This window comes from Lepisosteus platostomus, chromosome 28, assembly GCF_059453375.1.
Source record: "Lepisosteus platostomus isolate fLepPlt1 chromosome 28, fLepPlt1.hap1, whole genome shotgun sequence".
NCBI classification, from domain to species: domain Eukaryota; kingdom Metazoa; phylum Chordata; class Actinopteri; order Semionotiformes; family Lepisosteidae; genus Lepisosteus; species Lepisosteus platostomus.
This window is the reverse complement of record NC_142638.1, coordinates 7,569,315-7,594,717: the sequence shown is the minus strand read 5'-3', so window position 1 is coordinate 7,594,717 and position 25,403 is coordinate 7,569,315. Positions and strand designations below refer to the sequence as shown.

At 47.1% G+C, this 25,403-nt stretch overlaps 1 protein-coding gene across 17 annotated transcripts in view; it reads left to right on the top strand.

The window, feature by feature from the left end:
- Positions 1-25,403, top strand: part of hdac5 (histone deacetylase 5) — a 92,310-nt gene that overhangs the window by 18,651 nt on the left and 48,256 nt on the right. For 8 of the 17 annotated variants that reach the window (XR_015930944.1, XR_015930943.1, XR_015930940.1 and 5 more), the window contains one exon: positions 12,898-12,969. The exons of 4 other annotated variants lie outside the window; for them this stretch is intronic. Coding sequence is in view for 2 of the 13 variants with exons in the window: in XM_088622822.1 (XP_088478948.1) it covers positions 12,898-12,969 (72 nt within the window). In the remaining 11 variants the exon portion in view is untranslated. Of the gene's footprint in view, positions 1-8,211; positions 8,333-12,897; positions 12,970-25,403 lie in introns of all 17 variants that reach the window. 5 more of the 17 variants (XM_088622825.1, XM_088622823.1, XM_088622824.1 and 2 more) reach the window with 4 other exon arrangements.

Here is a 25,403-nt window from a genome sequence, read left to right as displayed (position 1 = left end):
CTGCTCTCTATGCAAGCAATCAAGCATGTAAGATGGGCTGAACATTACTATCTTTTCTATTCATGTCTTGTGTTATTGAGCTGCAATAAAAGATTATGGGATTATTTGAATGGTGTTTTGTGGGATGATTAATGTTTAAAACCATAACAGAGTTGCAAGAGGCTGCACTGATCTATTGGCCTCATGTGGCAAAGAATTGATTGATCTGATGGGAGAGGAAAGGAATTTGGCACATACCCAGACTCATTCATCATTGATTCTCTTTGTATGTGTTGCCAGGCTGGTGTAAATTAAAAAAACAAAACAAACAGTAATGACATAATTGTAACAGCCTGACAACAAATACACAGGAAAATCAGTACACAAACTCTACCAGATCAATCTCCCAGGCGTATGAAAGTGCGAAATCCGGTTACTGTCCCGTTCAGTGCTGGAGATCTTCCTGGGGCTGTGCTTGCATGCGTCCCTCCTTCCTCCCTGTCTTCAGGCGTGCCGGTGTGAACAGCAGTGTGCGTGGAGGATCCGTTGCATGGATTTGCATGTGATGCCAGTCTCTCTCAGCATCAGGGTGGGAGATGTGTGGCGGCCAGTTTGCTGTGCTTTGCTGACTTGTTTTTTGCACCCTTCTGGCCAGCGCCTAGCACCCTGCTCTGAAGGCACCTTAGCCCCTGTTGTCAGGGGCGGGATTAATTCTACAGCCGTAGCAAGTTTGCAGCTTCTGGCCCCTACAGCTGCCTGTCTGTGGAAATGTGGGAGGACGTCTGCCTGTTATGGGGTGTGATATGTTAGGTGAAAGTCCAATGGGGGTTAAAAAAGCTCTCCCTTTTCAGAGTCAATAACGGAAAAGACGTTGTAGTCTAAAAGCCTTTTTTTCTCGAGATCCTGCATTTTGTTTACCGTTGTACAAACACCACGGAAATCGCGTAGTATTTTTTTTCTCTCTTGCCGGCTTTGTCCCCCCCCACACACACACCTTTTGAAGCAGCACCGTCTTGGAGAAGAAAGCGATTCTTTTTTTAGAAAACTAATTAGGAAGGGTCGTTAATGCAAACCAGCGCGTGGTTGCGGGGACCGGGCTCCTTGTCTCCATCGAAAGGAACGCGTTAGCGTGAGGGTCTCGTCGGGGGGGAGATGGGCCCCCGGGCTGCGTCTGTGCCTGTCCCTGCGAGGAAGGGGCGCAGAGATGGAGGGTTGGGGGCTGTTGGGGTTAGAAGCCGCAGAGCCTGGACTTGGGGATCTCCTGCTCTGTCTTTCTCTCTCTCCCTCCCTCCGTTTTCCCCGTACTCTGAAGTCAGAGGGCTGCGAGCTCCTGGAAGCAATGGCGATATTTTTAGAACAGGATCATCTGCTGCTGCTGCTGCTGTTGTTGTTGTTTTGTTTTTTTTCCCCCCGCTCGGTCGCTGCAACACCGAGGGGAGCAGACAAAACAAGGCCCGAAAAAGCCAGCCGGAGCGTTTTTGTGGATGAAGCTGTTGATGTCGTGGCCGTGGCAGGCAGTGGCGGAGGTGAACCGAGCAGTATCGCGCCCCCCTGTCCGCGTTGCGTGGCACTGCCCCCTGACCTGCAGCCCCAGCCAGGTGCCCTCACCGTGCCAGACCTCCCCGTCTCTGTGTTGATAATCAGCTGAGGCGGTCCGGTAGAGAATAGGTCTTCTGCGCCGAGCTCGCTGGTGACGGCACGTAAGAAAGGGACCGAACGAGAGAAGACTCTTCGGCCCTTCAAGGCTGTTTGGTTGTTAGCAGCTAATCGATCCGAGGATCTCATCCAGCCAGGGTATCGGCTTCAACCAGGGTAAGAAACCAGGGTATCAGCTTCAATCACAGTATGGTTAGTTTGTTGCACACTCCTGCAACCCTTTGTGTAAAGCAGTGCAGTTTCCACTGGGATCCTCTGCTTCATGTTTCACTGATGATTCTGAAGACATTCAGTGGGTTGCCCTTGAAGGTTATTGAATACTGGAACAAGTCCCCTTAAAAAGTCAGTGCAGGACGTCTCCTTAATCCCCTGGAATGTGTCTAGTAAAGAAACGCAGTACATGGGGATTTGTATGGTTATTTGGCAATAGAAACTTCTTCAAGAGAAAGGAAAACTGATCCGTTTGGTCAGTTCATACTTGCCTGATTATCATTTACCTTTTGCTTGCCCACAGTCTTCCCCTAGGGTAGTGATCTCCTGTCCTGGCTCTGAAGGGCCTCCATGCAGCGGGTTTACCAGCTGCTGTGATGATGTGAAGAAGGGTTAATTTGGTCCCCAGTTTTTAACAGGATCAGCTCAATCCCTTTTCCTCGTGCCTTAATGTGTTGATTTCTACCAGGATTATTTCAAGATGTGAGTTTTGGGAACAGGGTTCCTCAGGTTTGTGCTGTAGGGCTGTGATGCATCTCATTGAGCTTTTGTCTCAAAGCTATAAACCTCCTGGGGAAAAAGAGGCTCATTCAATTGTAAGATCATCCTCGATATTCTCACCCCATATGCACGTTTGTAAGGATGATGTCTTTATTGTTTTAGTAGTTTAAACTGGAGTACATTTTTAAGGGAAAGGCTGAGCTTTCTGTGATCTAGAGCCATGCTCAGTGTGCATAAATTGCCAGTAAGTACTTCAGGTATTAAATGGGAATGCTGTTTTCTTTAGCTCTGATATTAACTTCAGTGTGTTACACAGCATTGTGCAATACCTTTAATCTCCAAAGGGGAAATTAAATTGTTGCTTAATGCAACTGGACACACTTTCTGATTCTAGATCTGTCCCCTGTTCCCTGCTTCCAAGTTAATTCTCCCTACCTCTTCTTTGAAGGTCCAGGTTTGTAGAGAGAGGCTGTTTTCCTGTTTAAATGGCTTTTTTGCCTTTTTTTCCCCATCTGCCTGAGGTCCCGGAGGTGACCAGCCCTGGTTTATGTGTGATATCTGAGTGGGTGGGGTTGTTTGGTTGGTGGGGGAGGGGTGCTGGCCACTTTCTCTCTGGGTGTCACAGTGCGCGAGACAGAAAGGCCTCCCTCGGACGCCTTTATTCCATTTTTGCAGCGAAGTCCTTGACATTAACTGAATGAGTTCATCCATGCGAAAACAAGTCGCGGCCTCTCGCCCTCTCTCTCCGGGGCTAAATATAAACCCGGTCCACGTCAGACAGCAAGAAAAGTACATCCATCTATAAATAACCGGGGCTGCTGCAAAGTGAAGCCAGTGGGAGGTGGGGGGGGATTAAAACTCGGAAAGCCCCCCTGCTGTCCAGGTGAGGCTTGTCGACAGGAAGCAGGAGAGCAGCGAGGCTTCGGGCTCAGGGTTTCGAGAGACCATCCCCCATACTAGCAGGATGCGTCTGGACACGGGCGCAGTGTGGCCACTCAGCACTGGGACAGACTGGCCGCGCGTCAGACTGCTGCCCCTCTGTCAGATCAGCTTACACAGACTCGGGGAGACGCGTTATGGATGCTTGCTGGGAAGAGGTGTGGCGTTGGCGTGGCAGCTCAGCTGTGGCCGATTCAGAGCATGCTGGCAGCATAGGAGACACTGGGCTGTAGAGTGAGTGCACAGTGAAGATCTCTCTCAGCAAAGAGCAGGGCCTAGGGACGTACTGTAGAGTAGGGTAGACTAATGACTGCAGAGTTCAAAACACCTGTACAGTTCTTTACAGGTTCCCTTCAATGGGCATATGCTCATAGGAAAGAAATCTGGTAAGGTGGACAACCGGCAGTTTTAACCGGAATTTGGATGTATCCCACCTATAGGCGAGGCAACATGGTTTTGAAAAACAGGGACAGACCCTGGAACTGTGGTCTGTGAGGACAGAAGTTTGAAAAGAAGAAAGGATGTGGAGGAAAACAGCTGGCGCTCCCAGGTCTTAGCGGAAAGGGCAGAGAAGCATCATGGGAGTTCTGTGGCCTGTCATTGTCAGTTATTCTGACTCAGATCACTGGAATTGATCAGTAATTCTGCGCTAGTAGTGTCATCAGCCCACCTATTTACCTTTAGAAGTGTTCTGTTCTGTAACTTAGGGGTTCTGTCCCATTTACTGGCTTTTTAGCATGCTCAAGTAAAATTAATTTAAGTCCTTTTTACCTTGAAAGGGGTGTTTTGAAGAACTAAAAGCTGGGAAAGATTAGAACAAATTCCCAGGGGTAATTCTCAGGGCTTACCAACTGTTTTCTTTTTCTTTAGTGCAGCGTGGTTCTGTTTATGTCAGCATATTCCTATCTGAATTCTCCTTTCTCAGAATTAGCCCTTATAGTATCTCTCCGCTGCAGTTCGTAATCGCTAATGAGAACTTTGTCACTCCCAGATTTTTCACAGGGGAAGTTTGTATTCTGACATTAGTCTTATATTATTCTGCTGTTGCAGTGTAAAAAGGTTTACGTTCATTAGGTCTGTAACTATGTGGACTGTCTGGTGGATGGATCAAGGACTGTGACTGCAGGCACAAGTTTCGGTTTTGGAAAAAATGTGATTATTTTTCTTTTTTTTGCAGTTAATCACCAGACCTCCTGCTGCTGTTAAACGCCTCACTAACTTACTCTGTTTGAGATTAGCTAAGGTCCTGCACAGCCAAGAACAGCTTAACGGTCAACATACTGTAGTGGTCAGTTTTCTGGCCAAGGCGATTGGACACAACGAGAAGGGGGAAGGGGAGGTGTTAGTACAAGGGAAATATCGTGTGCAATTCCTACTGAAAACCAGCTACAAGGGTTCAAGTCAGGTTTTGTAATCCTTCACATACATTCAGGCTTGAGAAACATTCCTGGTAAGATTAGTTATTCTTCATCAGGCTCTACATTTGATTAAAGCGCTTTCCTGAGATTCTGAACCAGCTAATAGATGCATACTTTTACTGTTTGGTTACTGGAAAGTTTTACTGTTCGGTGTAAATGTGATGTATGAACAGTGCAGGTATTTCTGCACAGATATTTAGTTCTTTTCTGGTTGTTCAAATTATGAGAAATCATAACTAAAAAAAAACTAAAACACACCTCCTTCCTACCTTCTGTCCTCTTCGACCTCAGTAGTGGAAGTATTATGCCAATGTTGAAGTGGGAGAATGGGCTTCTGCTCAGACTGCTCAGCCTCTGCTGTCCTCAGCCTTGTAGTTGTAATCCCAGCTGGAGGGAGATACCATCTAACTGAGGGAATCTTTTACAGCACTGCAGTCAGGTGCACACCTGTGTACCAGCTCTTCTATTGGAGTCACTAAACAGGGCCTCTGTTTTGCCTGTCTTTCAAAGGATAAAGCGGAGAGGGGTTCAGGAAGTCAAGCGGGGTGACATGAGGAGTGCGGGGCACAGCTGGGATTTGAACTGGGAAGTCCCCCCCCCTCCAGTAACAGTGCTTGTCAACAGGCAGGCTGTGCAGCCTCTGTCTGGGTTGTGAGCTGATACAATATCACTGTCCCTGATTACAGGATTACCGCAGGAGACGTGCTCTAATGCTCCTGTAAGACTTCCTCCTCCTTCGTCTTGCTACCTTGGGATGTTTTTTCCAGTGCTGCCAAGGCAGATTAACGTCTAACTCAATTACCTCACCTTGCCATGGACTCTGAAGCAACAGAGTGGCTGTTCTCCTGTGCACAGGTCCCTGTCTGTTATACAGGAGGCTGTGGCCTGTTTATTAGAGAACTTTTAGGGCTGTTGCACTGTAGCATGTTCAGATCAGTTTAGATCTGTTCCAAGAAATGTCAGGTTCATGATTTTGCAGTGTTTTTGATGCACAACCACCTTACCTCCTCCTGCTGTGAGTTGAAAGAGTTTGGATGGTGGGGACCAGCGCCTGAGATGTTATGTGCCTCAAGCATCACACTACTTTTCTCATTTAAAAACTCTCCTGCAAGGAAATTCTAAATCCATCTATCCATCCATTTTTCTGTCTGCTTCCTTCAGCTCTGGGTCGTGGTGGGGGGGGGCGGAGCCTATCCTGGCAAGCAACAGGCACAAGGCCGGGTACACCCTGGACAGGAGGCCAGTCCATCACAGGGCAGACACACGGACACAAACACACGCACTCATACCAGGGCCACTTTTCCCAGATGCCAATCCACCTACCAGTATCTGTTAACTGTGGGACTGGAGCACCTGGAGGAAACCCATGTGAAAATGGGGAGAACATATAAACTCCACACAGACAGCACCCCAGGACAGAAGTTGAACTCGGGGCCCCAGTGCCATGAGGCATCAATGCTACCCACTGCATCACCATGCCACCCAAACTTCAGAATGCAAAATAATATTGAAGGTCTCATCATTACCAAGGAGGCTGATAAATTAGAAACAATACAGATTTTTTTTTTTAAAAAGGTCTGTAGCCTGTAGAGCTTTTAATTAAAAAAACATACTCAGTGACTCAAATTTCCTTTTTTTTTTCCTTGGCACGATGTTGCTCTAAGCACTTGAAGCTTCGTCCTTTAATTAACAGCTCAGGCCTCGGAGGAGGACGAGCTTGAACACTTCGTTTGCTATCAGTCATTTGCAGAGGTGAACTTTACACCTAGTTTGTGTTCCTGGTGGGGTGGCGATGCTGGCCGTGCCTGCTCCCCAGCCTGTAATTGTTACATATCGCAGGGCAGTGGCTAAATACGGCTGTTTCCATTTCTATGAGGGGGTAATAAATCTTGCGGCTTCACTCTTTCCAGAAGCCAGCAGCTCAAAGGGCAACTGAATTCCAGCCAGTCTCCTGCTTTCTTTCTTGATTTAGAAATGAGTGCGGTCCAGCTACTCCGTGATGCCCTAAACATGCCCTCCCTCAACTTCCTGGCCTGGGTGTGCGTTGTCTCACGGTGGCATCTACTGCAGAGGTCTAGGACCAAAGCACACACATGATTTCAGTCTTCATAGCACCACAGAGCGCTGTAGTCCTCACATGAGCAGAGTAGGGGCTATGCTAAATTATGATGATGGAAATCCTCTCAGCCCAAGACTAGTAGAGACATTTCAAAATGGTCATTTCATTTTGGTCATGGGAAGCATTTCTTTGCACAGTAAAGTAGGGCAGCTTCAAGAAACCGAATGGTTCCAACATCTAAAAGCAGCCAAGTAAGGAGGAAAAGCTTCCTACCTTTTTATGAAGCATGTTTCTGTATTTTTTGAAGAAATGCTCATTTTTAATTGTGAGGGCTCTGTACTGCTCACTGTTACAGTGATATGTGTACGTGTGCTACAGCTGACTGCCCGAGCTGCTGAATTCAGTAGGTGTTTACAGTGCAGCTATTTAATTAAGACAGTGTGACAAACAGAGAAGATAATTACATGTGCAGCTGGACAGATCCTCCTACCAAGGTCCAGTTTTTCATGTGTTTTTTGTTTAATGTTTAGGGAAATTGTACAATCACACAAACTACAAGTCTATCCGTAGTCATTTCCAAGCAGCCCAGCAGGATTTCCATTTTTCTTTAAGCCCACTGTATTCCTTTAGCTTCTTGTGGATATTCTAAAAGTTTCCTTTGAGCTCTTTATATCATTTTGGATAATTAACTTTCCTTCCATTAAAACAACCCTGCACATTAACGAATGACTACCTTACATTGTCTGAAAGTTATAATATATTTTTACCAATTTTATGTCCATATCATTTGTTTTGCATTGAGTTGTAGTTCTGTAAGTGTCTGCCTTGATGATGTGCACTTCTGATTTTGTATAAAGAGAAGAATTCCGTTAATTGTGTTGTTATTTACAGATAATATCTTTAAAAAAAGCATCCCTCCATTTCCACTAACCTCGTTATCTTGAGAGGGGGAGCTGGAGCCCAGTCCTGTAGGCAGCAGGTGCCAGGCAGGTCTACTTCCTGGATGGCACCTGCTGACACTGGAATGGAAGTCCGTCACAGGGCGCGCACACACATATGGGCAACAATTTGGAGCCACCAGTTCATCCAGACAGCATGTCTTCAGACCATGGTAGGAAACATGCAAACACAACACCAACCAGGCTAGATTCAAACCCATTTATCGGAGCCCCCTGGAGTTCCATGGAGCTGTGAAGCAACAACACTAACTACAACATGGTCGCAGCATTGCCCATTAAATATCAAATAAAACAAATATCCTATTGGCAATGCAATAGCTAAACCTATGGTGTTTGGTTTATGGACCATTTTAATAGGATTTTGCCATTGGAGTCCAGAAGGAAACCCCAGAGAATGTTTTTCCTGTTGGGTTTTTTGGTGGAAAGTTTCAGTAGGATGTTTTGACTTGGGATTATCCCTTATTTTACATGTGGTGTATCATGACCAAAGCAGTTTGGAAGATAGCAAAGCACTGAGAGATGTGACCAAGGCCCTGAGCTGTAGAAGACTTTTGTACGGATCGACAAGGCTTTACATGAACAACAGAAAACCACTGCAGATCCCAGGACAGGTATGGTGTGTGTTCTGTATCTCCATCGTAGCAGAGAATAAGGAGGGCGCGGTTTGATTTCCCATAGCCGGTTAAATTCAGATGTTTTAGAAATGGATTGCTCTCCAGGCTGACAGTCTTTGAACAGGACAGCTCAGATGTGTTTCATAGTACTGTTAGCAGGGAGCTGCTGATGAAGTCTCCACCTTGAAGTCGCGGCCTAGAGAGCGAGCCTTGCTTTGTCAGCACTGGGTATATTCTCCATCCGTGAGTCCACCAGCCATAGGGAAAATCCCTCTGGAAAAGTGCGGATGAAAAAGCAATGCCGTGGATTTCAGGCTCTGCTCCAGCAGAGGCCAAACACTTAGATCAGCAGGTTTTGTTTTTCTCTTCTGTCAATTTTTCTTGGACGCGAGTGGCTCTTGAAGAGCCTTGCTCTGATGGTCCTGTCCCACCTTCCTCTGTTCTTCTCCCAGAGCGTCCTGAGCTCTGTGCTGCCCCTCCTCTGTGCTTGAGCTTCCCTGACTGGTGATTGAAAGTGTGGCTGAACTGCTAAATCGCCTCCGCCTAAATCGAGATCACTTTTGTGAAGTGGATTCTGAAATGGACAGCTCAGAAGAAAATAAAGAAATCAATTTAGAGTATCCGGGAGTAATCAATCTGAGATGTAATTAGCATCTGGGTTATGCAGACTGGCCGGTTTTGATGAACCTATAGTGAAACTGACCTGGTTCCCAGTATAGGAGCACCTAGGCAGCTGCTCGGTCAGCTCTTTTGCAGCTGTGCTTCTTTGTCTTGCCATTAGTGTAGCAGTTTTGGGGTTGCGGAGCGAAAGCATCAGCGAAACGTTGGAGACGGGCAGCCGTGGTCTTTCCGCAGGTAAGAGAGGAAGCAGGCTGGAATCCTGTCGCACAGCTGTCTGATCCAGGTCGTTTTTATGTGGAGCTGAACGCTCGTGCCAAGCACCGGTTCTTCAGTCGCAGTGTCTCGAGTTCGGCTGGAGCAGGCAAGTGCATGCAGCTGGAATGTTATCGCTGAACTGTTTAATCCGTCTGATTTGCACCAGAGCCTGCAGCTCGAAGAAACCTGAACTGGGTCCAGCTGCTTTGCAACAGGAGTCCTGTTTGTTTTCCCAGGATGACCAGCTCAGACCTCTTTGCACCTTTTATATTTAGCCCGAAACCGCTAAGAATAGGCTTTTGTCACAGCTGTTGGACACCTCTTATAGATGTAGACATGCGAGGACGTTGTGCATTTCCTGAGCAACACCAACAAGAAAAATCATAGAAAATCCCTGATTAATCAGGGAACTTTCGGCAGCAGGCAGGTCTGGGTCATCAGTGTCGGGGGGGGGGTGTGTCTTTATTGACACAGTGTAGATGGGGTTTTCTCAGGATGGCCCTCATTAAAAATTTAACCACCTCCTTAAGCAAAATCGATCTCTGGGAAAAATGGAAAGTAAGCATTGACAGAAAATGGGTGTTAAGGCAGAGCCAGGGTGTAATTGGGTGTTGGCATAGATCTTTGTTTTTTGTCCGTTGTGGCAGGTGTGCACATGCCATCTGTGTGTTCTGTGTACTCATGGCTTCAAATGTAATTTGTTTTATCGATACCTTATTGCACCTGCACTGGTGCTGCATGTAATTCAGTTTTTTACCTTGTTAGTCACCCTAGGTAATAATATGTTGCTTTACATTTGCATATTGTGTGTGAAGTACGTGCAGATCTGTGCATGTACAGCACCCTCTAAAAGCAGTAGGATTGCAAAGTTGAACTGTTATTTTTACTTTATCGTCACCGAATTTGCATTTGTAATCATGAGATGAGTGAATATGCCTGCCTCTGGAAGTGACTGACTCATCTTTATTGTAACTAATGATGGTAGTAGCATAATGAATTCTGAAGCTTAAACAATTTGTCTGCTTATGCAGAAGAAAATGCTTTTATACCAATAGGGTGGTACTTTGCCATGCAGCATGAAAGTGACCCAAAACATATGGCAAACGCAAACAAGGAGTTCAGCTGTAGAGAACAGTGGAAAATCTTAGACTGTTCTTGGTCTAGAGCAAGCCAAGATACAGATTTAGTTCCAATAAAGCATGCATTTTCCCTAATGAAGACAAAAATGCCAGCAGCCATACCACCCTGCAACTCACAACTGGCACCCCACTGAAGCTTAGCAGGTGTGAGCCTGGTCAGTACCTGGATGGGAGACCTCCTGGGAAAAACTAAGCTTGCTGCTGGAAAAGGTGTTAGAGGGGCCAGCAGGGGGCGCTCACTCTGCGGTCTGTGTGGGTCCTAATGCCCCAGTATAGTGATGGGGACACTATACTGTAAAAAGGCGCCATCCTTCGGATGAGACGTTATCCTGACTCTCTGTGGTCATTAAAATTCCTGGGTGTTTCTCGAAAAGAGTAGGGGTGTTACCCAGTGTCCTGGCCTTTACCAATCACGGCCTCCTAATAATTCTATAAACTGGCTTCATCACACTGTTCTCCTCCCCACTTACAGCCGATGTGTGGGGAGTGTATTGAAGACTGTGGCTGCCGTCTCATCATCCAGGTGGGGGCTACACACTGGTTTTGTAAAGGGGAGTCCCCATTACCTGTACAACACTTTAAGTGGAGTGTCCAGAAAATCACTACATCACTGTACACATAAGTGTAAGGAATTAATGAAAAATGATGTGGCTGCAGCAAAAGCTTGGCAAAGCATTTCAGATGATCCCACAAAGAGTGTGCTGGGCTAAATGGACCTTTGACTGTGGTATCTCAATACTTTAAGAGGGTACATATACAGTAAAAACATATAATTGTTTGCAAATTTTTCTGCTGAAGTTGGCGTGTTTCGAAATGAATGTGCAGCTATACAATTATGGCAGTAATTTCATCTGGCAGGCACCTTTATCCCTGGCAAATTCCGACAGTAACAAAGGAGTATTGCAGAATGCAAAGTAAAAATTGCCATTAATAAAAGCATCAGATATTATCATCACTACAGCCTTCTGCAGGACTGAATATGAGATCTTCAATCCGGCGTTCTGTGTGATTGTCCGTGTGTGTGTGTGTGTGTGTGCCACCCTGTGTGTGTGTCTGCCTGGGAGATTGTGGAGAGCTGTGTGTGTGTGTGTGTCTGCCTGGGAGATTGTGGAGAGCTGTGTGTGTGTGCAGGCTGGCAGTGCAGGCAGCGCTGTCCCCAGGCTGTGGGAACGGCTCCTCTGATTGGTCCCCGGTGTTTGCTGGAGTGAACCTCCTTCCCCGAGCGTGCTCTCTCCGCGCTGCTCTATTTATAGCCTGCCCCTCCCCTCCCGCTATTCCAGCGCTATTTCCAGCCTCCCCGGCTGGCCGAGCGCAGTCTGTTTGTAAACTCGGCAGCGGCGCTCTCCTCTCCCTCTGCACTGAGCGCCGTACACAGGAGGGGAGGGGGGGAGGCCCAGCCAGCCAGCCAGCCAGCCAGCCAAGAGTCACCTGCTCCTTCCATTTTTGTTATTGTTTTTTTTTTCCTTGCCTTTTTGTGCTGGGGTGGGGGGGGGGGGGAGGCGTTTCTGTTGTTTGGAACCGGCGGATTTCCTCGGCTGGGACCGTGACACGCACCGCAAGAGTGTGCCGGCGTGCGTGTCTGTGTGTGTGCGTGCGCGAGCCAGAGAGTGGAGTGGAGCAGAGGTGGTGGCGGCGGTGGGGGGGGGGTGGTTGTGCTCAGTGGTCCAGCCGGGTCAGTCTGTTTCCGTCTGGCCAGGGCAGACCCTCGCCGTCTGGCCCCCCTTGCCCGTGGGATCGGGCTCCCTTGCGCCCGAGGAGGTCTTTGTGCCTCGATCTGCAGCCTCTGCTCTGGAGTTACGTTTTTCCTCATTTTCTGTTCTGCGGACACGGACCCTGCTCCTTCTCTCCCCCCCCACCTCCTCCGACCTGCTGTTTCTGAGAAGCTGGGGCCCGGGCTGAAGAGGGCTTCGGACCCAAAGAGAGAGAGAAAGCGAATTCGAACGGCTTGGCTTTTGAACTGACAGCCCTGGATGGGACTCTGGCCTGGTTCTTATCAAAACTAGTTGAGCGCTTTGGCAGTTTCAACTCTTTTTCTTTTTCATCGATTTTTGAAACGTCGGGGGTTCTGACTCCATCCGTCATTTCCGATCCGTTCCTTTCCTTCTCCGGCACTAATTCCCGACCAGCCTCCAGCCTCCCCCCACCTCACGTCCCAGTGCATCCCATGAGAGCTTAAAGGACTTTGGCTACTTGTGCTCTGCTCTAAAGTATCACTGGGGATTAATAGCATTTACAAATAAGCTTGTTACTCTTTTTTTATCTCTCTCTGCCATTCTTCAGATTTCCTTTATACTGAGGAACCAGGAAAGGGCTTCTGTTTGCTTAAAACAGCACGGAAATCTTACTTTCCCCCTCGATCTTTTTGATTCAAAACCCCAGCTGGAGGGTCTTCAGTTTTGAGGGTCTTTTTGCCGTTGCCTTCATCCACCGTTTTCTCCACTAGCATTCTGGAACGCTGCAGGGTTGGCATGCTTTTGAGGCCTACTGTCCCGGGGCTGTGCGCGATGTTACAGACCATTTACGAGACGGAATCGTGTCTCTCCTCAGAGGGGGTGACCAGCCGGGACCAGCCGCTGGAGTTGTTGGCCAGGACCCGAATACACACCATCCCCAGTACCGGTGAGTGCAGAGAGCGGGACGGGGCAGAGGGAGGGGACCGGACTGGTGCACAGCAGAGAGGACAGGGGGAGACGGAGGAGATGAGCAGTGGGGGTCAATCAGAGTGACTGGGGACATATGGAACGGGAAGTGGAGTGGAAACAGGGGGAGTATGAAGGTTGGAGAGGGGAAAGGACAGTGGTAAATTGGCAGGTAGAAAAGATGGGAGCTGGGGATGGCTGGGGTTAAAGCTTTTCTGGCTGCAGTCTTGTTGAGGGCGATCGGTCGCCTTCTCCAAGCCAGGAGACCCGGTGACCGAATGTGTCGAGGAAGTATTGCTACCTTTTGCTCCCCATGTTTGCCTTTGTTTAGAGGTCATCTGAGTCCCTAACCAGTTGAGGGGGCAGTTGGAGGTCAGGCATAAGCATGCTTCAGGGGTTAACAATTGAACTTGTGGATTTGGCACAACAGAAAGTGCTGATCTGACATCTTGAATGAAGAGCTGATATGCTTTCTCTGAGGGCTCAGGGCACACAGTCATTCTGTGCCTCTGGACTGGGTGTCTTTAATTGTCCTCATCCATGGCTACCTGTCAGCTGTAGACACCTGATAAGCAAATGGGAGAATTTGTACCGATTGAAGACAGAGAGGGGACAACAGAGTCTACATTCCTCGTGTGTGTGTGTGTGTGTGTTTGTGGAAGTAGAAGAGACTCATTGAGACACTTTGCATTGGATACAGAATCACTTGATTACAAAACCCTACTCCCATGAAAGAAGCTTTTGTTACCAATTAGATCATTTCAGGAGGCAATAAGCCGCTAACGTAATAAAAAGAAATAATAAATGTATCAAAATAGAAATTGAGCAGGGAGAAAAGAATACAAGCCCTTATGTTGAAGGGGAATTAATAGTGCCGAACTTTTCGGCATCTGAAACAAATTCCAAACCCCCCACTGCATGGACGCCAATGAGTGTTCTTTTATTTCAATCAAGGCAAGCTTATTCCCTCTTCATGCAGTCACTGTCCGTAGCACGTGTAGATCCTGCAGCCCGGTAGCTTTGCAGTCTCAGGAAATCAATCTTCTGTAACAGCGAACAGTAATGTTCCAAGAAAAGACAGATTATTGCAAAATCACTTCTTCCATTCTTATTCATGGCCTCCCGTTTTCTTTCTTTACAAACTCCGGAAACTAATTTAGATCTCTGGCAGAATAACTGAGGTCCTGATGTATGTTTTGCACAGTTCAACTCAACAGATGTCTCAGCATCTGTCATGGCTTTTCTGCTGTTAGTTTTCCACGTGCAAGACGATTGTCAGAATCCTTTAGCTCTATAGGCTCAGGTCCGGCTGTAGCAGCCCGGCTATGATGGCACAATACTGCAGACAGTGCTCAGAAAGTAGAAGGAGGAATTATGCGATCCATTTGATTTGCTGGAGAGACTGATTAGCAAGTACATTCAGCCAGTCTGGAAGATCAGGGTTGCAGGATGTGGAAGTGTAAAAGTTTACAGAGTTCAGAAATCCTGAGCCATGCAGGATTTCACATGACAATGAGTGAAACCGGCAGAAATCCAGGTGTGAGCTCCACTCTTCCGGGCTCCATACTTAGTCCTGCTGATCAGGATCTGGGTATTTATTAAATAATTAGAGGATGTCCATCAATCTCCCCCCCCCCACCCCCTCCCTGCTTGTGTGGATCCCTTTGGTTGGCTGGGAAATGTGTAAAAACTGGAGCGAAACAAACCAAAACGTTTCAGATAATAGGGTCTCGAGATCCTTAGGAGAAAGGCTGAATTTGAAATGTGTTGACCGAGAGGGCCACTGACAGACGCGCTCCAGCCCAGGAGGGCTCCCAGGGCTTGCAAGCCGACAGACCAGCCTCTCTCCTGCTGAACATCGGCTGCAAGCGGTAGGCAGTGCGCAGCTGAAACGCTGATGAGACGTGCTAAGAGGTTATTGCATGAATTATTCAGGGGAGGGCTCTCGAAAAGGCTTTCAGGACCAGGCATGTGTTTACAGCACACTGAAGGGCTGTTTCAGATGAAAGGATGCACAACCCTGCTTGAATCACAATAACGAGTGCTCCGCAGCCGCGCAGAGAAAAAATATCAGGCTCTCTTGTAATTCATCCTTACTGAAGTAGTCTAACTTAATTGATGCTGTGAAAACAGACGAGGGGGGGGTTAACGTTATCAAGGCAGTGCAGTCCGTGCTTGTTGTTTTTGTGCAGAGGACAAAGCAAAACTGCCTTTGCATGAAGGCAAAGAAGGAGTATGTGGCAGCCTTAAAAACCACAATGATGTGAGCTTTCGGACCTTTTTCTCGGTGGACAGAGCCCTTGATTTTCCTTTTTGACGGATGGAGGTGCGTCTAGCCTGTCCTACAACACCACCCCAGTCCCTTTCCCTGCCTTCCACTTCCTTCATTTTGCTCTCCGCTGCTGCTCAGTGCAGGGGAACAAGCCACTTTATACAGATAAACCAGGGTAAAAAAGAGCATCCTACTAGGATCATTGTTGGTGTGGCTTATTGCTTGATTTTTAGGGATGTGTTTTTAAGGAATGGTCTGCAGTCCTGCATTCATTTACCCCATGGGTTTCAAAGAATTGCTCAAATATGATGGAGCATTAAGATTCTGCAGTCATTCTGCAGTCGATCAGGTACTTCAAGGCTGCATAACAGCTACAGTGAAATTAAAACACAGTTACCAGTTACCTGCCTTGATATTCATACTGTGTTTTTTCATCACCTAATAATGTCTTCTTATGAACACCTGTATAGAAGCACGCCGCCCCATGTTCCAGGCAGGTGTTAGTACGGCCATCGGGCATGATTTCCAGTGCACGTCAAATTGAAGTGACACAAGCTGACGCGGACTGGCTCATGCCCAATCAGGTGTCAGCCTTATATCCCTGTGGAAACGCTTGGGACAGTGTGGTGGGACAGGCCATGGTGCTGGTGGCTGCAGGACAGAACATGGAGAGAGAGAGCGAGAGAGAGAGAGTAAACTGCAAGAATTTCAGTGTGGAACTTCAACTCTTTGTATAAAAGCAAATTCAGTGATCTGTCATGATCACTCTGAAAGTAAAAAGCACCTGGGCAGATCTGTGTGTTTATGTGCTGTATGTCAATTTTAGCTACATATGTATGCTTAGCTATTAGTGTAAGAAGAAACCAGTAACTTTGCAAAATTCCTAAATGTTTAACTAGGGATTTTATTCTGAAAGGTTTGCTTTATGAAATGTCATGAAATCTCTGGTTAAATGTTCTTTTAAAGATATGAAACATGAACACTCATGAAATGTACTGGAGACGTAGTGACTCATTTATTAAATTAATATTGTTCTGGGACCAAATAGGGATCAGCCTTGCCAGGTGAGCCACTCAGCAGGCCCAGTAATCTTTTTTCCCCCTGTTTTCCAAGGGTGTTTTTTTTTTTGCTGTGACGCAGATAGTTAAGCCACAACTTCATACATACTATAACCAGACCATGTCTCTGTGTTATGGGAAGAGCAGTCACTGACTGACGTGTGCTGTTGTTAATGTCTTTAAATTGAGGGCCCAGCTGACAATGCAAGTAATACTAACCAAAGAAGTATTTAATTAAGTATAATTGGTACTAAAATTGCTTTTCTTTTAGAGCACCTAGCACGTCTGTCTGTCGGAGAAAGCCCTTACAGCTTGGCTGGTACACACATGAAGTGTTAATATTCTTTACTTGTTAGACACCTCATGATGTAATTTGATTTATTTGCCTGTGAATCCTCACAGAAATAAGAGCAAGAAGCAGGTAGTCATTTGCTGACTCATTTTTGATTACAAGTTACGCTGCGGCTTTTCAATTCTTCACCGGCCTTTAGCGAGAGCGCTTCCAGTGTACCTTGGTGTGGTGGTCAGCCTATTTTAATTTAAAGCGGATTTTTGTGCTGTCAACACGACACGCAGGACGGATTGGACACGGTCTCGAGGGCTGACCTGTAATGACGTCAGAGACGCATGTTTCTCCCTTCTGGATAAGGTCGTTAGTCACGCCAGGGAATCAGCTGACCTTGACAATCTTTGAAACGGGTTTCGTTGGGACCCAAAGTTTGCAAGAACTTTTTCGCATCGGTCTCCTTTGCTATTGAAAAGCATCCTACCGCAGAGGCCTGTCCTGTCTTAACATAACAATACTTTAACGTCGTGCAAAATAGCACCTACAAGAACAAAGATTTCCTCTGTTCTTTCATCGTGTTGCTTTCACTAGCTTAAATGACGCTGCTTTGTCTTTGTCTAAATCTGCGATTTAAGAGGGGGAGTGAGACTCTCAAGTGGTAGAATCTGACAGGCTGGGAGAGGATTAAGGGAATTTAAAACAGAAGGATTCTGAAACTTGTAATTGCTTGATTGAAAACAGTGACAATGAGTCTAATTCAGAGCAAGTTGCCAGTAGAGTTCCCCAGTATCACGGTGAACTTTCTGCTGCCCCTCATCATCCATGGGAAAGGACAGGGGGCGGCCAGCCAGGCTGGGATCTCTGTCACCTGCGGTCCCCAGAGTGATGGAGAGAGGATGGGGGACAGCTGGCGAGGAGAGTGTGATGTAAAGGGGTGTGAGTAACTGTGGTAAAAGGAGAGAGGAGGGAAAGGAAGGGAGGAGGTGCGAGAGAGGGAGACACAAGAAGGAAGCGATGGGGAAGAACATGTGTGCTGGATGCACTGTGACCTCAACCCCAGGGTCCTGGGTTCGATTCTAGGTTGAGGGACCTGTCTGCGTGGAGTTTATGCTCTCCTAATGCCAGCTGCACTGCTTGGTCAGGTGCTGTGGTTTCCTCCGTCTTCCCAGAGACCAGGTGAGGGCTGACTGGACTGCTCTGTGCCTTAATGGGAGAGGAGGCTACTGATGTGAGAAGGCTTAGGTGTTTATGGTGCTCCATCCCCTTTAATCTTCTATACAGTGTGGAGAAGCAAACAAAGAAGGCAAACAAAATTCTAAGACAGAAACCAAAATTGTAGAATTTAAAGAAAGGGGTGTTTTGTTCAAATTGTACAATGCACTAGTAAGACCTCATTGTGTGGACTCTGGTTAGTGTTTCACGGGTGATTCTGAAGGACGCAACTGGGAACTGTGGAAGTACACAAAAGCAAGATCGGCTAACGCTTAGTTCTGCGTACAAAGGTAGCCTGTGATGTTGTTGTTACCCTCGTTTTTTCAAGAAACAAATAGACAAGATCCTTGGACCAGTTAGCCACTAGCTAGTAGCCAAATGAGCCTGATGACTTTGCCCCCTCTTGTTTGCACCCATTCTTATTTTCTTACTTCAGTCCTTGCTGTCATTCTTTGAGGGAGACATTTTCCAGTCCAACCAATACCGGTTATGGCGCTCTGGAGAAATCGACAAGCGTGTGGCTCTTCTGATCTCCTGGTGCAGCAAAACCTTGAAGTGAAAAGTCACCCGTGCAGCAGCCCCGGTGAAACGAAGGCTATCATTGATTGTGGGCATGCAGTGTGCTCTCTGCCTGCCAGTCTAAAGCAAGCAGTTCCTCGCTGCACCAGGGGGTTCCACAAGCCATCTGAATCGGAATCGGCAGCCAAATGTTGCGACTTGTTTGAACTGTCTGCCAGTGACGATCGCTGGATTCAGCCACACAGGCTGTCCTCTCTCCCAGCTCCCAGCCCTCTAATTATATACGAGTCATACTTAGAAATGTATGGGAACTGAAGAGCTGTGCCTTCTAATCTGGGCTGTGTTGCTGTGCAGGGGGGGGGGTGGCATCCATCCTGCTCCTGCCTGAAGATGTGCAGTTTGTAATTTTGCCATAAATCCTTCACTTCAGACCCTCCTGACTTTGAGAAATCCTGCTTTCGCTCACGCATTGCGAGGCCTTCAAAAAGACGGGCCCATCCATCAAAAGAGGCAGCGTGAGAAACGCTCATTAGCGTTTGAATTAAAGCGAAGGCGCCGAGCCAGGACCCAGGGGAGTGAGGAGTCCGAGCCCGGGAAAGGCCCGTTCTCTTTGGAACAGCCGGACAGAGCAGCGGGAGCGATCCGGAGGAGGTGGTGGGGGGGGGGGGGGTTTGTTTAGTGATCATTGCGATTTTTTTTTTTCAAGGCCGCTAAAATACAAATGGATTAAAAATAGCCCTCTCCCGCTTTCAGGAGTCCTGCTATTTCTGGGCTCACGCAATACCAAGCCCGGCTGGGTCCTGCAGGATGACGGCAGCCCTGTTTACCATCCCCTTTCCATGACCTCTGCCACTGAGCCTCCCGGCGGTGCCAAGCGGCCTGGTTGTGTAAGACCCCAATCATGCCCCCTGCCTGGCATTCCAGATCTCGGCCTATAATAGTGTACTATTTTTGGAAATGGTGAAATTTAAGCTCCTCAGTGCTGCCAAGACAGTTCTATTGGGCTAATACTTGTGTCCCCCCCCCTCAAATCATCACCATCTTCCTGGCCCCATTTCTGTTCTACATCTGCCACCCCCTCCCAACTCCCAGCTCCTACCCCATCCTCCCAGTGGGGTTTGCGTAATGCATTAAGTGTCCGGAATTACCCAGCATGCCCCTGAGGATGTCTCTAACTGCACGGGCTCCTCTGTCTCCATCAGAGACTGAGGCGCAGGAGGTGAGAAGACAAATTGCCGGTCACACAACGCGTTTAGCCTCCCGCTTTGTGGAAAAACGAAACGAGAGAAATAAGCAGCAGTGCCAGTGTGAATACAGGAGGTCTCATCTCTTGTGCTTTAGTGAATGCTCTGCTCGGAGTTAAGGGTCATTGTGAGAAATATGGCACAGTGGTCATGTTTTGGACTTTCCTGTGAATGAGACACCCCGCCATATGACCCAGGTTCAAGGTTTTGCTGCACCAGGAGATATGACCCAAGCCTGTGATGGCCTTGGCATCATCACCTTGATTGCACACCAGTCTGTTACTCTGTTACTCTGTTACTCTGTTACTCTGTTACTCTGTTACTCTGTTACTCTGTTACTCTGTTACTCTGCTACTCTGCTACTCTGCTACTCTGCTACTCTGCTACTCTGCTACTCTGTTTTCTGCGTGTGGACGTATATCCACGTTGTGGTACATAAAGAAAAAACGTGATCAAAAAGCTACATTTCCTGCTTGTTTTTGCAGGCTTTTTACATTTTTGTCTTCATTAGGTTTTTGAATTTTTCACTTTCTTTTGAAAGACCATAATGTTTTTTTTCCCTCCTTAAATACTAGACTCAGGCTGGGGAAGATCCTGGGAGATGTGTTTCTCAATCGACCAGCCCTAGGAACGGGAGATTGCTTTTCTTGTGCAGGACTCCAAAGACATTTAATGTAATTAAGCTTCTTCACATTCGTCAGAATGCTCAGAAGGGGTCGGCTGAATAAGTAGATGGAAGTTTTTCCAGCATTATGTTTGTGAAGTGGGTAAGTTTCACAACTGCTATCAGATGACTTCCTACTGGCCTGATTTGCACAGCTGATGAGAGTGCAGCCCCTCAGAGGCCAGTCTGCATAATGACACCGTCCTGCAAATAGTTCTAGCCTCTCCTCGTGCTTGCCTTCAGTGTTAAAATACGTAGTGATACACAGAGCGTGCATACATGTGTTATCTTCACAGTATATATATCCCATGGAGTACATAGTGTGCTTTTGTTAAAGGCTCATATCTGTAACAAAGATGGCATTTTACTGTTTTTCAAGGAGTCAGAGCTATGACCTAAATGCTGTGCTAAGCATAGCTGATGTCTTTATCTGTTTGTTTTGTTGGGGATGGAAAGTTTGCACGTTAAGAAGAATGTGGTCACTATAGAGGCAGGATTTAATAGTCTATAAAGTTGTTATACGAGGAACTGTGCTCAAAATCCACTAATTCTACAGAATCAGCTTTTGATACAGTCTGATACAGAAGTGAAGAAATTAAAATCCATGAAAACACATTGCCATGAAGTTGGTTTTTGGCAGTGTCTAATGTTGCTCAGACCAGTGCATAACGCCATGATAAAGTAAGCCACAGCAGAGAGTACGATTTCAGGCCTGAGCAAAAGCAGAGAGCCCAGTGTGACAGAGATGTAAATCCTGTTTACCTGAGTCTATTTTTAACTCCAAATAAATCATCTATGCTCTGCAGAGGCAGTGTTGTGGAAACAACGGGGAGTGAGTGGAAACACGGGTTTCTTTACCAGTAGCACTGATTCATCACTGCTTGGACATCAAGACTGGCTTCTGTTTACCTGCCTGCTTGTCAGTCAAGTTTAGGAGCCTCAGCTTTAAACAGAGGCTCAGTTTTGAGCTTGGTGCCTTGCCAGTTTGGCGAAATCGATATTGTCTCATGCTCCGGAGGCTTGTCGTTAGGACACTCCGTCACAGTGGCAGTTACAGAAGCAGAAGTGAGGGCACCCTTTTGAAATAGTTCAGGTTCTCCTCTGATGGGAGGCGCAGGAGGTCTGGGGGGGGTACGGTACCTGGTCTGAGCCCGTGGTTCGAACCCAGTCTGGCAGGCCTGCTCTGCTCTCTGCTCGCCTTCATGTGTCACTGTAAACCTGGAGCCTCTGGCCAAGCGTTGCACAGGAAACACAGGGAGGGGGTGGGAGAACCTTCTGAGCGACGTCCTGCGCCAAGGAGCTGCACAGTCGTCCCGCCTGACAGAGACAACCGGGCTGTTCCCTGCCTCCCTCCCTGGGCGCTCGTTATCGCTCGGATCCTCCGCTGGGCGGGGGGGACACTGCAGAGCGACCGGGTTTTGCGGATTGTTTTCTTTTTTTCTGCTGATCTTGTCGCTGTGCTCGACACCTCTGGGAGAACGCGTGCCACCTGGCAGCATCTCGCCGGCACGTCGCTAGGTATCGGGAACAGGGACACTTGAAAAAAGGATAGAGGAGAGTCGGGCACACTTTCCCATTCTTTCATTTGTTTTTTCCTCTGGATTTCTTTTTTTTTTGGGGGTTGTTGTACGTTTTGGTTTGTCCTACCTAAGAACATCAAACAAGTACAGAAAAGACCTCTCTGATTCCCAGGTGGAGTTTCAGCTGCTGGCTTTAGAAACTGCAAACTTACATCATGCACACCAGTAAACGTGTAGAGCCAGGCGATGTTTGAAAATCAAATCGACCTTTGATGGCGTTATAATGCTTTGACCATGCACCGCTAAAGATCAGTTAAATGAATGAAACAAAGACTTGCCCTGTCACAGAAAAGGACAAAGGTGCTACCATTGTTTTTCTTCTTGCGTATGACTTGGTGAGTAGGAATCATGTATCTACATTCCATTTTTGTAGCCAGATTGTGGCCTCTGGCAAAGCTCAGTAGGTCTTCATTTTCTGTGCCTCCACTAAGTTTTTTTTCGGTCACGCTCGTGTGAGTATGTGGATGGTTGTGGGAATGCCGGGGAACCCACTGATCTTCAGCTTCATGACCTGTCTAAGTCGTTAGAGGTCAATCAAGTAATTAAGAACCTGGCTTAATCAAAGTCCTGCAGTGCCATGGACTGAACACAGTACTGGCAATTGAGAAGGGAAGTTGTGGGGGCTCTGTGGTTAAGGATCTGTGCCTGTGGCTGGAAGGTTGCCGGTTCAAATCCCATGGCCGGCAGAGGAATCCTACTCCATTGGGCCCCTGAGCGTGGCCCTTAACCCCAACTGCTGACCCTGCGCTCTGACCCCCGGCTTCTCTCCCTGTCTGTGTGTCTCATGGAGAGCAAGTTAGGGTATGCGAAAAGACAAATTCCTACTGCAAGAAATTGTATATGGCCAATAAAGTGAACTTACAATAAAGAAAGTCTTTCTACAAAAAAAAAAGTCATAGGTATCTGGAAGAAACTGCCCATCCATGGTAAATCCGAAAGATTTTGAGACTGAGTAGTTGTCCTTCCCAAGGTCCAAAGACATACTGGTCGGTTGATTGGCACTGGTGTGAGTGTGTGCGTTTGTGTCTGTATGTGTCCTGGCATCCTGTCTGGGATGTAATCTGCCTTGCACCTGTTGCACCTGTTGCTTGCTGGGACAGGCTCTGGCTCCCCCGCAAAGCATTAGAAAAGGGATGGATGGAGAGTTACCAACCAGCTGAGCAAATAAAATAGGCTTATTGACCTTGTCTAGGTCTCAGCATGTGTTCTTAGCTGCAGAAGTGGGGATTCCCTCCTTGCAGGTGTCGGTAGGCAGCAGGTCCAGTCGCCATGCTCTCGTTCGGAGACGTGTGGAGATCGCGTGTCGGCCTGACACAGGCTCTGCTGTCTGGGTGCTGCGCGATGCAGCAGGAGCAGAAGCAGGAGCAGGCAAGAGATGGGGGGGTTTTATTTTAGCCCAGGAGAAAGTCAGACTTCATTAAGCGCTGTGGAGTTATTTTTATCCTCAATGTAAAAAATGCTGTATAAATCCTTTTCCTGAAGCTCAGCCTGGAGTGTCCGCCCCCGCAGTGACTGTCAGGACCTGTGCAGAAGTTAGGTTCGGGGCTGGAGGAGAGAGCCAATATCCAGGCACCAGGGTCCAACACCATGTGCCTGTCTGAGTCTGGGTCTCCCTCTCAGCTGTTTGGATACATTGCAACCAGAATGGCCTTTCTGCTTGTCAGCTTTTGGAAATCAATTCTGAAGGTGCAGTGTGAGCATCACCCCCTTTTTGATTATGTACAAACTGATTTTGTTTGCGACTTGAAGATGTAATTTTAGTGAAATTTCAAACGGGGAGCAGTCTAGTATCTCTGTTGCTTTAGAGGCATTCCTGGGAATATGTGTCAGTGATGATGAAGATCTGGTTTGTCAGCTACATTGCGGCTTTGTAGTGGTGTGTTCTGCGGGTGTGCTTGTTTTTTTTAGCTTCATTCTGTTTTTAGATAAGCGCAGTGCAGTCCTCAATGCTGTTTACGTGCTTGATTGTCTATATGGCACAAGCTGCACTGTATAGATGCTGGTCATAAGTAGTCAGGATCTGCTTGGAGCGGAGGAGAGGAGGAAGGCTCTCTGGTCATGTCGTTGACTTCGATACGAAGTGATTGTCTCCCAGGACACCAGTGATCTGGGTTTGGGTCTGGTAGGAATCTTTTCTCTTTATCAGAAGACTGTGTTATCCTGGAATAATTAAAAGTAAGAAATTGTTTAATTGGCACCCCAATATGAAGGAAAACAAGAATAATGCATTTCAATCATTTATGAGAGCTTTTCCAGCAACTCAAAAGCACTGTACAATCCCACACATAACATGCAACAGGGAAAAAGAGAGAAGAAATTACATGTTTAAAGCATTAGTACAAAGGTAGGTCTTTTAAGTGTTTGTTAAAAATGTCAGTCTTTTGTGGATCTCTCCAGAGTTCCACAGATACATGAGCAGGAGAGCCTATAACTCTGCTTTAAACTAAGGTCCTCTGCCTTCCTAAAACCAGGCTTAGAGACTGAGACCAGCAGGCGTACATACAGGAGATGTGTGCATAGATATGGATATACATACTCGTGTAAACATGAATAGAGAATAGAAAGTTCAGTCAAATATCCCCTCCCATGGCAGCTGAAATTAGTTTTTATGCTTTATCATTGTTGGGATTCACTGACTGCCATTCTTTGTGCCGAGAACAATTCATCTAGAGATCCCACCCTCATTACCCTTTTCGACAGGTATCTGTCCTAGTATTAGAACTGGTCAAAATGGCCGCACTTAAAGCTTGGCTGTTTCTGCAGCAACCAGAACTAAACCTCTTGAGAAGTAAATGTTTTGAGGCATTGTCAAGCAGCACCTTATGTAAAAGAATAAGGAATAAGGAAGGGGGTCACTGAGAGCGGGACATTCGGCCCAGACTGCTGATTTGGCAGTATAGTAGCTGAGTCAATCTAAAATTTCATCCAGTCCTTTCTTGGAGAATTCCAGTTTTGGCCTCAACCCCCTAGGCTGAGAATTGTGTTCCAGACACCCACCACACTATGTGTGAAGAAGTGTTTCCTATTTTCCATTCTGACATTGCCTTTAAGCTTCTAGTTGTGAGCCCATGACTTGTTTCTGTAGTCTGAACCTCCTGTTTGTGCTGATTGCTTGTGCTGTGTTATCTGCTTCTGCCTCTGCTGAAGGGCACAAGATACTTGTTTTCCATCTTTAGGAGCCATTGTAAAGACCGGGGGTTTGCCAGAGCAGGGATTTCTAAGGCGCATAAATCACTGCACTATTTACAGTGTCTCTTATTAGCTGAGTGAAACCAAAACTGCTGTGAAATCCTTCCAGATGCCATAAATATTGCAGAGCTTTCTCTGTTTTACTGGATCGCCATCTAATCAAACTGGCCCGTTCCAGCTAGCTTGCATGTGCGATCTGCGCCCATTTCCTGCTGTGCCCGGTTGAAAGAGCACAGCCCAGATTTGAGAAGCCTGCCTCTCTCATGTTGCATGTGCTATTTCTGGAGAGCAATATTGAGGTCTTTTTTTTTCTCTCTGTGCATAGCTGTGTAGCGTTGCTAAAAAAACACTGTGACGTAAGCCGTGGTTTCTGCAAAACAGACAAAAATA